This window comes from Cylas formicarius, unplaced genomic scaffold (assembly GCF_029955315.1).
Source record: "Cylas formicarius isolate icCylForm1 unplaced genomic scaffold, icCylForm1.1 PGA_scaffold_1__22_contigs__length_36826433, whole genome shotgun sequence".
Taxonomy (NCBI): domain Eukaryota; kingdom Metazoa; phylum Arthropoda; class Insecta; order Coleoptera; family Brentidae; genus Cylas; species Cylas formicarius.
This window is the reverse complement of record NW_026844264.1, coordinates 32,512,776-32,526,427: the sequence shown is the minus strand read 5'-3', so window position 1 is coordinate 32,526,427 and position 13,652 is coordinate 32,512,776. Positions and strand designations below refer to the sequence as shown.

Sequence of the window (13,652 nt, the reverse complement as noted above, 5' to 3'; positions counted from 1 at the left end):
TGGCCAAAATTACAAAATAAAATGAACCATCAAGTTTTAAGATTGGCTCATCGAATTGGTGTGGGCTCGGTGCAAAATAGTTTTTAATAAAGCTCTCCAGACAGAAATTGGTATAAAAAAGCAGTAGAGCTGCTAGAATGCGTCACTTTTAGGAGAAAATATAAGCGGACATAGCGAAATGCTTCTTAGGTTAGGAATTGAAGGTGTGAAGTGTCGATTTTCCTCGAGATACATGAAACCCTTGCAGGTTCAGACCTGCCGGCCGCTTATTGTGCTTGAACAAATTTTAACCGACGACATACAATGCGAAATATGTATGTGAACAGGTTTTTGTGCGACCAAAAATATAGTGTATTTATTGCTTTGACGTTGTAAGTATTTTACAGCAGCTTAACCTCAAATTTTCGCTGGTAGGTCTTTCCTGAGATGGACCGTAACAAATATTTGTAGAAACTTGAAATTTTTATGTGAAACGTAAATGGACCGTTTTAAATTTCATTAAGCATTAATGCTGCGGGGCATTTATTTAAACATTAGGTGATATGTATTGTTCTTAACAGTTTAATATAAATTGCAATATGTTCGTATATATTGTGGTGATATTTGCGGTGACATTTGAATGTTATTCCCGAACTTTGACCCTACCATTCTGTTTTCTTTTTGTGTTTTTCTGTCTTCTACATAGTTCTTCAATTTGTAAACAACAGTCTTTTTTAAGATTACAGATTATATTCGCAGTAGATAAAGGTACATCGTACCACATTTTTTTGAAGGTTCCTGGTTTTTAGAAGAAGACATGGAAAACAACGCAATAAATTGTTACTTTGTACTAATTTTTTTATGTACGTGTACAAGGGTAAGGGTCTGCTCGGTAGGGTGTTCTATAAGGGCTGCGCTTTTGGAGTAATAAACAGTAGGCAAAGTTAATCACGGGGTCGGTTGTAAGAGCACTATATTTCCGGTTCAAGTATACCTCGACGTTGAAAGTTGGTGCCCAAAGCACTACACGCTGCTCGATCAACATCCCCGTCAGCAGGAGGACTTCCATGGGGTCCTAGAGAAGAGACTTGCTACCGCGTAGCGCGCGTCTGCGCCCTCGTAGAGCAGCACCGTTTCGTCTACACCACGTACGGCGTGTTACCTGAGTGCGAGCCAGTGCACAAGCCGGTGTCTCGCGTTTTCGGTCGGTAAAAGACTGTGCCGCGGTGATGATGGGGCCCATATCCTAACGTGTGTTAAGCTATGCACGCGGTTCTCGTGACCGTCTACCTTCTGCTCGTCACACCGTACACCACTTCCTGGTGGTAAGTACCCACCCCAGTCTCCTAATTCGATGTGCGCGAAGAGCATTCGCTTTAAACATTTCAAAATTGGAAAAAACGCTAACGGTTCGATCAAAACACGATACGTTTCTGCATCATCGGTGCTTTGTAATAAATCGTATGATACTACACGCATTTTTGAAACTAACACGTGCATGATTATTTTTACTAAGAACCATTTTCCAAACAGGGCAATGCTTGTATCTAAAGTGCTTTAAAAGATGGCAGAGATAATAAAATTATATATCAATATAATAGTTTCATTGGAACATTATTTTCATTTAGCATTATTGTTATTGTTTCCAACAGTTGGAGTAACATTTTTAACTTTGCCTGATCGATGCTTTGAAATAAATCGTTCACGTGCATTATGAACTATTGGTGATAAATATTTCGCCACCTTAGATAGCTTGCAAATGCGTTATGAAGAAGATATACATAGATGTTGATCACTTTAGATCTGAAGTTATTTTAAACCAACCTGTCGTCGCCTTATGAAACAATGATTAATTTTGGTTAGTTAGTTAAATTGTAATTTTCACTATTTTCGTTGATAGGAGATTTATTTTACATTTTAAAACAATGTTTTTTTGTAGTGTAAATTGTTGTTACTATAGGACTCATATATATGGTTATCGGAAAAATGTGATATTGAAATGAATTTTCCAGTGCTCTCGATAATGTCGATTTCACTCATTTAAAATTGCTACCTAATGGCGGTCTGTGAATCGGATGTCGGTTCCGTATTTCTGGATTTTTATTTTCCATTAACAAAAAACAATATATTTAATTGCTATACTTTGTTCCTCTACCTACCTATCTTGATTAAGCATGAGGATAAAGAAAAGTGAAAGAAGCGAAAAAAATTATTACTATTAATATATAATAATATATTAACATATTACACAATAGTATGCTACAATCGTTATGAATCCTTTCTCTTTGTTTCTTGTGTTCGCTCTTGAACTGAATAAGGAAAATTGTGGAATACACGCGCTTCAAAAACTTAGTTACCGTTGAGAACATAATATATAAAATCGAAAGTAACAAGTCCATATGTACTTTCTACTCGGCCCGAGGAAATGTGCGCAAACGTTGTGAAAATTTTTATTTTTCTTAATTAAACTGAAAGGTTTTGCTCATTATCACCAATACGAAGTTGAATCATGGGGTTTATGTAATCGGTTAATTGTAATATTTCGTAAATTACGTTGCAAGTTTACAATGGATAATTGCCGTAATTATAATTTTTTTTATGCGATTAAATTGAACTTTTGATTTGGCTGAATTCAATTTGATATGGAGACATCAATTATGGTTAAGGAGAGCTGACTAAAATGTGTAAATATTGGAAAAGTTAAAATAAATCTCTAAGTATTAAAAATGAAAAACGTTGTAAGTTTTTGTAAAATCTTTCACAACAAATAATAATCTATAGGATGTGTCATTTAAGAAAATCGAGGTTTTTCAATTTAAAATGATCCAACTATTTCGATTATTTTGAACACCCTATAACATGTAATTCGAATTCCGTTACGTATATCTTTTAAGTCAACATCGAATATGAGTGCAAAAATAATAACGATATTGAAATTTTTTGCCAGTCTGAATATTAGAAAAAAAGAAACAAACTTTTGATTGAACTTTACTGTATCGTTGACTCACCCCGTATAACTACCCAGAACTTGTCGCTTAGACAAAACGTCAGAACAGTGTGTCAAATGAATGCAAATGTCCTTTACTAAAACATTTACTACTTATATTATTTTAAAATCGATATTAGTATTGAACTTATCAACAAAGAAAATTTTAGTAATCTCGGAATGAGTTTGGAAGTTTTGTGGAAATATCCGTGCCCGAAAAAATTTTGAATGCCGAGAAAATGCCGATGTAACGATTTAAACGCGATCAGTTGAAACTATACATAATATGTATACTTTGCATTAAAGGAACCTTCGTGTCACACAGGAACGGTATTTTAAAATAGGAAAAGCGCACAATTGCGTTTTGTTTATGGTGCTAATAAACAAGCTCTTATTACACGTGCACGTACATTAATAAAGTGTACGGGGTGATCCTTTTCTCATTTCCTTTTTCAGAAAATTTTGAGATATGCGATATGAATGCTTCTAAACTTTGCGCAACCATCACGACAACTGTCCCTTCGCAAATGTTTTTAGTTAAATAGTGTGGTTGTTATATTTTAAACTTCAACTGCAAATATTTAAGATTTGACTTTTAGAACTTTAAAACATTGTGAGAAAATATTTATTTTTTGCAATTGTTAAATTTTATACAAACCGAGTCTTATTTATTATAAAAATGTAAAATAACTTTGCATGAGCTTATTTATTCAAAATATCTGTTGTAGAAATATTGACGACATAATATGGTTCTATTTTATAAATGCTATCTGCTGTACTATATGAAATCATCACCAAAGTATACATAGAATTAGAATTGCTTTTATTTACGCCTCACATTACAATGTGTGGAAGAGTTAACACTTAGCTAGTTAGGTATCAAGATAGGTTTACACAAATGAATTATATCATAAATTAAATTATAAAAACAGCACAAACTGATTTTAAAGCTCTTAAGGGTCTCAAGAGACTTTTATTTCACTAGGCAGTAGATTATATATATATATATATATATATATATATATATATATATATATATATATATATATATATATATATATATATATATATATATATATATATATATATATATGATGACACTATATTCCGGGATATCATCCGTTCGCTCGTTGAACTCCGACTGGAATCCTGCAAATCTTGCATCCGACTGGAATCCTGCAGACGTTTCGCCAAAATCTCACTTGGCATCTTCAATGCTCGCGCTCCGAAAACACTTCGAACACACACACATATATATATATATATATATATATATATATATATATATATATATATATATATATATATATATATATATATATATATATATATATATATATATATATATATATATATATTCTCACGTATTGATTCACGGATGGAAAAATGTGATGACACTATATTCCGGGATATCATCCGTTCGCTCGCTGAACTCCGACCGGAATCCTGCATCCGACTGGAATCCTGCAAATCCTGCATCCGACTGGAATCCTGCAGACGTTTCGCCAAAATCTCACTTGGCATCTTCAATGCTCGCGCTCCTGTTCGAAGTGTTTTATATATATATATATATATATATATATATATATATATATATATATATATATATATATATATATATATATATATATATATATATATATATATATATATATATATATATATATATATATATAATTCAGAAGATTTCTGTCCACACACTCTTGATGATGATGCTTCATAATTTAATATAAACCGGTGTTTGTTTCTGAAAATGTGAATACGAACTTCGAGAATAAGAATACCAACCAAACTGAGGTCTCAGGAAGAGCATGCTGCCGAGGGCTCTCTTCTAGCATTTGCTGCAGCAGAAGAAGACCCAGAGATAGAAAATCCTTTACCTCAACTTGCTTTGTTTTTTGATATTTGTTTTAAATTTCGCAAAAGAAACACAATTCCAATTTAGATTTTGGTCTAATTCCACGGCACTTTGTGCTCTTCAGCCTTAGGTGTTCCTCTTTAGCACCTTTTGTATTAAATGAAAGTTGGTTTCTTTGTTGGTTGGAACCAGATACGATTTGCTTTAATTGTGTCTGTGTGCAAAAGATTTTGACGGAACCACTTGAATAGTTTATCAAGATTTGCATCTATTTTTGGTTCAAGTTGTTTATCATTTAGAAGGTTGAAGATATTAAAGAATACTACTTACATACCGTTGAAGTTTGTGATAATATATAAAGGTTAGTTTTTTAAGAAACTGGCCACATACCTTACAAATTTATATTCTCCTAAATATTCTAAGATAGTGCTTCAAAAAACGGGGGCAACTTATCCAATAATAATACAACAAACATTATTGTAGTATTAGCGTTATATAATGTTCGGTTACAAATGTTAGAAAGTGCAATAAATATAAATCACAAAAGTGCAATTTATTCTCTACATTAACACCGATTAGTGGTAATCGTTTTCGCAAAAAAATGTATCCTTTATGTTTTCGCTGCGGGGGATCCTTTTAGTTTTGCCAAGGTTTACGGCATATTTATCCTCACCTGTTGTTAAAAGTAAATAAAGTTTGTTACGAAGCGGTAGTGTCTGAATTAATTTCCATAGATAAACGTTCGCTCAATTAACTGGCATATTAATAATCTCCGCAGATAACGACCTGCCAATCATTATACGCACGCAAATTGAATTAAATTTGTTGGCGTAATTGTTCATAAAAAAAAAATATGTCAAAGGAAATACATAAAATATTGTAACCGCGCTTTCGTTTCCACCGATAAATCGCTTATACTTATCTAATTTTATTTGATCATAAACGGGTTCTTCGAAGAGCTTTTGTGTTCAGCCAGAAATTTTCTATGAACCGCAAAAAACTATCTACACAGCTGTTTAAATAATGGCAGTACCAAAGAAATTGTTCCGACGTATTGTAATTTTAGGTGTTATATAGAATATCTATAACAAAATTGCTTACAAAAAGTATTACAATATCCATTAGCTTTTTTTACGAAAGTTGGGTTTGGCACTCAAGATTACATATGTTTAGTTGTCTGGTACCCGATCTAATCCGTGCAGCTCCTTTATAGTCTACCGTAGTATTGAAATAAAAGTAAAAAATATCTACCAACCCTACTTATTTCCTGTTTTGGTTAGTATCTTTTTATATAGTTTAAATATTTTTAATTTAAATATTACACAACATAACGCACGCATAGTTTTTTCTTTAGCTATGTTGATTCGGAAAACAATTGTAAAAGAACACGCAAGTTCATATTTAATTTGATTTTGTGTATACTGGGTGACACAAGAAACTGGGAACACTATAAGTTTTACACGGCTTGAGAACGCTTTCAAATTTGGAAGGGTTAATACTGGCTGAATGTCCAATTTTTTGACGAATTTTAAATGGCACAACCTATATTTTTTGCATGCATACGTAGAATAGGACGGTTTTTCTCTTTTTTTTTAAATTCTTATTTAATTTTTGAAAGTTGTGTCTAGGGAGCTGTGACCATCATAAATAATATTTTCCGCGTCACGTGATCATGGGAAAAATTGTAAATGAAACTATTCTTTACTTGTCTAATGGCAAATAGCGTTTAATTTAATGAACTATCAATTTTTTAGGATAACCTAGTTTTTTCAAATAGCACCCTAGTGGGCACAAGAACTTTTTAAAACTTGCACTTTTTTGCAAAATTTTGATACCAAAATTTTCAAAATCAAATCAAATCAAAAAAAAAATAGATAATACATTTTTATAAGAACTTAATATTACATAGGTGGCTTTGCTTCCATACATCAAGTCGACTGGATTGAAAATTCTGACAGTTTGTTCCTTTTTATCTGATTGTCGTGTTATCGATTTGCATTATCATGGAAAACAATAATCAATTTCCAAGTGGAGAAAAAGTTGATATGTTTCTGATATATGGGGAATGCAGAAAAAACTCTCGACAGGCCCGTGCATTGAATGCAGTCCGTTATCCGGGACGACGCCTTCCTGCACATTCTTTCTTTAGAAAGCTGGAACTGAAAATTAGAAATCTGCAAAATAATCGACATGATAATGGAAATCAATGTTGTGGGATACGTCAACGTAAATCCAGCTGCGTTGCTAAGAGAAGTATCGTCAACATCTTTATGAAGCAGACTTTGTAAGAAGCCTTCGGTCTTGTAATTGGCTGTAATTAGATGCTATTTGCTATTAGACAAGTAAAGAAAAGTTTCATTTACAATCTTTCCCATGATCAGGTGACTCGGTAAATAGTAAAAATTTTCACAGCCTCCTAGACACAATTTTCAAAAATTAAAAAAAAAATGAGAAAAACCATCCTATCCTACGTAGAATGATCTGCAGAGTCCAAAAATGCAAAAAAAAAATAGATTGTGCCATTTAAAATTCGGAAGTTACTGTCGTTTGGACATTGGACATTCAGCTCATATTAATACTTCTATATTTCTAATAGCTATCTCGTGTTCTCACTTTTTTGTGTCACTCGGGATATTCTTATTATTAGAATATCTCGAGCCGTTCCCACTTTTTTGTGTCACTCGGTATATTCTTAGTGCTGGGTTAAGAATCGGATAGCTTTAGTTAATTCACTAATTCACTACGTACATAATCCTTCTTTCTGGTATTGATACTTAGAAATGACGTGCATCCCTCTTCAAGGGTCATGTTCAGTCCCATCCTAGAATTAAACCTCATTTTTAAAAACTGTGTTATATATTTAATGAGGTGGTTATGTGGGAAAGCAACCATGTTGAACATAACAATATGTATAACCATTTGTTTTAGTCCGGTACTCAAAATAATGTATAAAATAATATTGTATACTTATTGTACCGATAAGTACATCAAAGATATTATTTTAAAACATCGCTTTGTGGGGCAAACAGCAAGTTTTCCATGTCGATAGTCGTATAGAATACTTTTTCAAAATTTAGACAAAAATCGTTTCAGACGAAATATAATCAGCAGTAGGAATGACATTTTTTTTTTCGAAAAATCTCAAGCTTTTACAGCTGACGATAGCGACTTAACCCAGGTAGGGCATTTTTCATCTTTTCCAAAACCAGAATTAACCTCAAAGTTGTGACCGTGTGATACGCGCTTTCTGAAGGACGCAGAAAAAAAAATTAAATGAAATAAAGCATTTTACCACCCACTTATTAATTTTCTCCATGGCATATACGCGTATTTCTTTCCGATCTACGTCTGTTAGAGATTCTGATACCGTACGTGGATATTAATTAGTCGGCTCTTTTGTTGATTAATTAAAGCCGATTTAATCTTTTCAAATGATTCAGGATGCGTGACGACGTATCGAGTGTCTATTTTTGTCGTATTAGTCCGCACGGAACAGAACTGAACAAATTTTGCCATATTAACAGTCGAATAAACAATCGTTGGAAATAATACTTACATACGCTGATTAACAAGATTGCTTTCGAAAAATTGTCGCCGGGGGGGCAAGTTCGTAGCGCGTAGCAGCTTTTCATTTTAAAAAGAAGGCGCTTCGCGGTTCAAATCAAATTATTTAACAGCGTTTCATTGATCCCCAATAATTTACCCGCAAAAACGGAAATTTTTAGGATGTTTTATATTTTTTACCCATAAACAACACACCCTGTATATAATTCAAATAATGTTCGAACTAGAGGTTATAGCCCTGGATCTCCCACGTTTCCTGGTATATGATTTTTTTGCAATAGAGTAAGTGGTTTTCAAGAACATCCTTGTTTTCTGAAACCATGCAGTACCTGGTAATAGTAAATGACGTCAGCGCGTCTGGATTGAGGGCGAGAAATGGTGATTGTCATTTGGATTTTTTCACAAATACAAAAATTGTAGCCCTTGATATGGCCTATGACAGTGTTAGCCATATTTTTTACGAATTTACATTTAAATTTAGTACAATTTTTACAGCCTTTTAGATGATTTGTTGATAATTAAAAAACCCTGTCTATAATCGAAAAAATGCCTGGAATGAAAGCCATAGCCAATTTGAGTCACCTATGACGATTTTGTGAAAGAGACTGACTGACTGAACTAAAGCCTTCCAGTTTTAGTGAATTGTCGTTATAAACGACGCTCAATTTTCAGTTTTTTGCAAATTACCGGCGCACCTTGTACATTTTCAAAATGAATGCTTTTGGTCCCTGTAAATACGGTTTTTAAATTTTTAAAAATACTTCCCGAGCCCCCAGCCGCCCCGATTTCAATAGGATCCGTTAGGGGACTAAACTCCAATCTGAACTATTTTTGCCAATTTTGAAATCGATAACTGCAAGTCTCGGCCACAAAATCACAAAATCGCAAAAAAAAGACGGAAGCCAATTACCAATCGTGAACTTTTACTATAGGCTTATGTATCTCGTGTCCAGTTTACAAGGAGAAAAGTTTCAGCATCCGAGCTTTAACGGTTCCGAAGTTATTTGCATTTTTATGAAGCGTTTACAGAGAACGGAGAACGGACAGACACAAAAAAAAGTTTTTTTTTCGAACCTGATCATTTCTGTACCAATTTATTATCCTTATAATTTTTAGATTAGATCGAGAAACCCAGAAATTCTATGATTATCGTAGAATATCTTCTATATTTAATGCAATTGCAGTTTCTCCAGGATATTAATATTATATCCCAAACTATACCGTCTATTCTAGAAAATCTGGCGCGTATTTTCGTGCGCCATACCAATCTCGAATTATCCACATACCCGGAGCCGTTCTTCAAATATTTATATTTATAAGACAATATTAAAATCTCGCAAACCAAACAGCGATAAAAATAAAGAGCGATTTTTTCGTTATTTAACGTTAAGTAGCGTTCTTTGTTTATGTATTTAGCTACTCCTATACGGTGTACATAAGTATAAACACACTGGAGAGGTGTGTTAGTTTAGATTTCGGAGAGGTTGTAAATTTAAATAACTGTTAAAATCCTTGGCAGTTGTGAATGAAATTTATCTTGAGCGTCTCACGCCGTTGCGCCTGTTTTGACACGTTTTCATCACCGGGTTTAGTCTAATAATTTCTTTCGGGAAAATTAATGGAATCCTCGTACGACAAACCGCGTATTTCCGCGGAACGCCGAAGAATTCGCATCAAGATGTTTTCGTCACTCGTGGCGGGGAATTTCCCGCCGCTTACTAGGAAAAAGTCAGATAAGTACGGCGCCCCCCAAAAAGCAACAGTTAATCATATGAGACTCGAGACAGGATCGCCATTATTTCCTTCACATCCATTTGTTTTGGTTTGGTTTAAATCGTTTAAATTAATTAATAACAAAACATGTAAACAGTGCTTCTGCTTTTATGCAGTAGTTCAATACAGCGAGAGATTCCATCTGCATGTTATATCGGGCGGTAAAATCCCGGAAATGTCCGAAGTGGCTCAGATTCATGGGGAAGGAAACTGAAGTGCTAAAGTGACGCTTCCCGCACGCTAGATCGATGTGTAATTAGGCATTTTACAGACGGGAGTAGAAAAAAACATTAAATAAATCCTCCCCATATAGGTGCCGTATATAAACAGAAAAAATGAAGGACACATTTGTGTCTTGCTTTTGTTATTTTTAAAATATCATAATAATAATAATAATGATAATAATAATAATAATAATATATTCTTTATTTGTCAAAAAAAAACATATAATTTCATGAATTGCGTGACAAATCAAATTTTGACAAAACCGACCCACTCTCGATGATAATAACAGTTCACCAAGACCTTTCTAAAAGAAAAATGTTAGCGAGAAAACTGTTAGTTGAGAAAAAAAGGGATATTGTGGTGAGTATATTGCCACTAAAGCTGAATTTATAACTGTTTGAAACATAACTCAGCTGTAGTTTGCACCAAGGGAACAATCGAAGGAAAGTAGACCCAAACCCAAACCGATGGTGAAGTTGACATAGGAGTGTAAACATTACACTAAAGATAAATAAAAACAGCTATTGAATATTTAAATTAATTATTCTAAAAGTATTTTTTGTTCTGTAAGTAAATTATTTCTCCATAAGTAAATGATCTCTGTAATGCTGACGTTCTACAAGAAGGAACAATGTAATTTCTTGTTCTTTGGGAATATGGAACATGTTGAACATCTCATCTGTACACATAAATGACTACACGAATTTTGCAATTTTTGTATTGCCCTTTTAGTTTGCCCAGACAGGCAATCTCCATATGCCACATCCGCCAAATCAAACAATATTTTAAATTAATGAAGAATATCTTTTTAAACAAAATCACTTTTCATTCAGATATTCAAGACTTGCATCTAAGAAATAATGGTAAATTGAGAATACTACAACATCGAAAAGAAATGTTTAAGAAATCATTTTCTTATAGCATCTCATATACAATAAATAATCCAAGCCTTTTCGAATTAACAATATCAACCAACCAAAACTTTTTTAAAACCGGTGCAAAAAATATCTTCTTGGAACTCAATAGTTTCTGTTTACTATTTCTCCTTTGTCCTACTACTTCTCTCTTTATTGAAGACTGTATGTAATGATTAATGTATTTTAAACTCTGTGTAACATATTTAATCTTTGTTTATTTCATACTTCTTTTTTGTTCTACGGGTAATTTCGTTTACATTAAATTGCTGCTTGAACAGTGTCTGGCTTTGTGGATGTCTGCGTTTCATTAGGCTTTGTGTGACTTAAAAAGTTTATCAAACGTGTTGCATACTATTCTTTTTCTACGACCGTTAGTTTTTGGGCATATCTTTGAAAAACAACACGATTAGATTCACTGACGACCATCAAAATGTCCCTGGGACACGAAACTCCCGTTGGTCAATCCTCAAAACTGCCCAGCAACGGCAACATCGCGAGCACCGTAAAAAAAGGTTGCCTGCAAGACCACGGGACGCTGGGTCTCGACATTACAACCCGTGCTAGCAAACGTTAAGCTTCGTTATTCATTTTCATATGTTTTTTCCTTTGTTTGTTAGTTGTAAAAGTTTGTTAAGTTGTAAAAGTTAAAAAATAAAGTTATTCGAAAAATACAGTCCACTCAATCGAACAAGAATCAGCGCAGCAAATAACGTGGACCTACGTTAAAACCCACCACCCGTGGTAAAATGACTTTTTCCGCATGCCACATCGGTATAATACGACCAAAAATATGGTGCCTTTATTGCTTTGACGTTTTAAGTATTTTACCTTCGCAGGACCATGGTAAAACCTATCGCAACAGATGTTTATTCTGCATTAAGTAGGTCTTCCCTGAGTTGGACCGTAACGAATTTTTTTTTTTAATTCGATTGAGCATTGATGCTACGGGGTATTTTCGAGTAAGTAGAAGCGTTTATTTTAACATCAGGTGGTATGTATCGTTCTTAGGAGTTTAATCTAAATTGCAAAATGTTCCTATATAATTAACTGTGATCCTTGGAGTCAGTACGTATTTATGTATCAGATTATCGAACTTTGACCCTGCTAGACTGTTTTCACTGGATAATTCAATGGGTACTTTTTACTTTGTACTTCTACATAGTTCTTCGATTTGTGTAGTAAAGGTACGGCATAAGAATACAAAAAAATATATATTAGAATCTTACAATGAAACATTTTTTGAAAATTCCTGTTTTTTAACATTTTAAAATGTTTAAAAACGCAGAATTTGAAGACTAAGCGGAGATGATGGTTGAACCTAATGACAATTTAAAAGACTAACTACCTGTCTACTGTCTACGGATACTAAACAAACTGTCTTGACTATTTGATAGTGATAGTACCATAAACGTAATTCGACAAAATATAGCTACATAGCTGGTCTAACTGTGAAATACGAGTAATAAATGTACAAAATCATTATCGAGAACGATTAGTGGCGGAGTTGATCATTGAACTAGCTGACGGCAGTAGCGATAATGACGATGACTTGTTATTACATTTAATATTTTGAATGTTAATGATGAATGTAATGAAATAGAATCATTACATTTCCACAAAGTATCTTTATTAATATGCAAAATATTAAATGTAATAATAATAGAGTATAAGTCATCGTCATAAATTGTTACTTTGTATTAATTTAGGCTCTTTTCAGTATTCACGTACTGGTTCAGAATTGTTGCGATGTAAAAAAGGACGTCTTTCTTTGTTTTGTTGATTACGAAAAGGCCTTTGATAGAGTGCAGCACACAAAACTAATCGAGATATTACAAAAAATGGATGTAGATGGTAAAGATGTTCGCTGCATTCAAAATCTATATTGGCATCAAACTGCACATATAACAACAAACGAACTGAAAACACAAGATATAGAAATACATGTCCCCACTTTTGTTTAACGTGTACTCAGAAGCCATTTTTGGCGAAGCATTCGAAGATAAGGACATCGGAATCAAAGTAAATGGAGTATATGTGAATAACATTAGGTACGCGGATGATTGTCTTGATAGCGGATAATATCCAAGACTTACAACGACTGATTACTTTACTAAACGACGCCAGTAAAAACTATGGACTAAACATAAATAGTAATAAAAGAAAGTTTATGATAATCAGTAGGGACAGGGTGCCTTATGTAAATGCGCAACTCGTCGTCGATGGAATGGCTCTGGAACGAGTCAAGAAATATAGATACTTGGGTAGTTGGCTGTATGACGATTGGGACAACGACAAAGAAATCAAAGCCAGAATAGAAATAGCCCGGAGCTATTTTCTCAAATTTAAACAT

General features: G+C 33.5%; 1 protein-coding gene across 1 annotated transcript in view; it reads left to right on the top strand.

The window, feature by feature from the left end:
• Window positions 1–1,138: 1,138 nt before the first annotated feature.
• The window catches only part of LOC132696407 (protein Wnt-6), a 42,806-nt gene continuing 30,292 nt past the window's right edge, over window positions 1,139–13,652 (top strand). The window contains exon 1 of the mRNA XM_060661219.1: window positions 1,139–1,304. Coding sequence (XP_060517202.1) covers window positions 1,243–1,304 — 62 coding nt within the window. The 5' untranslated portion in view covers window positions 1,139–1,242. The remainder of the gene's footprint in view (window positions 1,305–13,652) is intronic.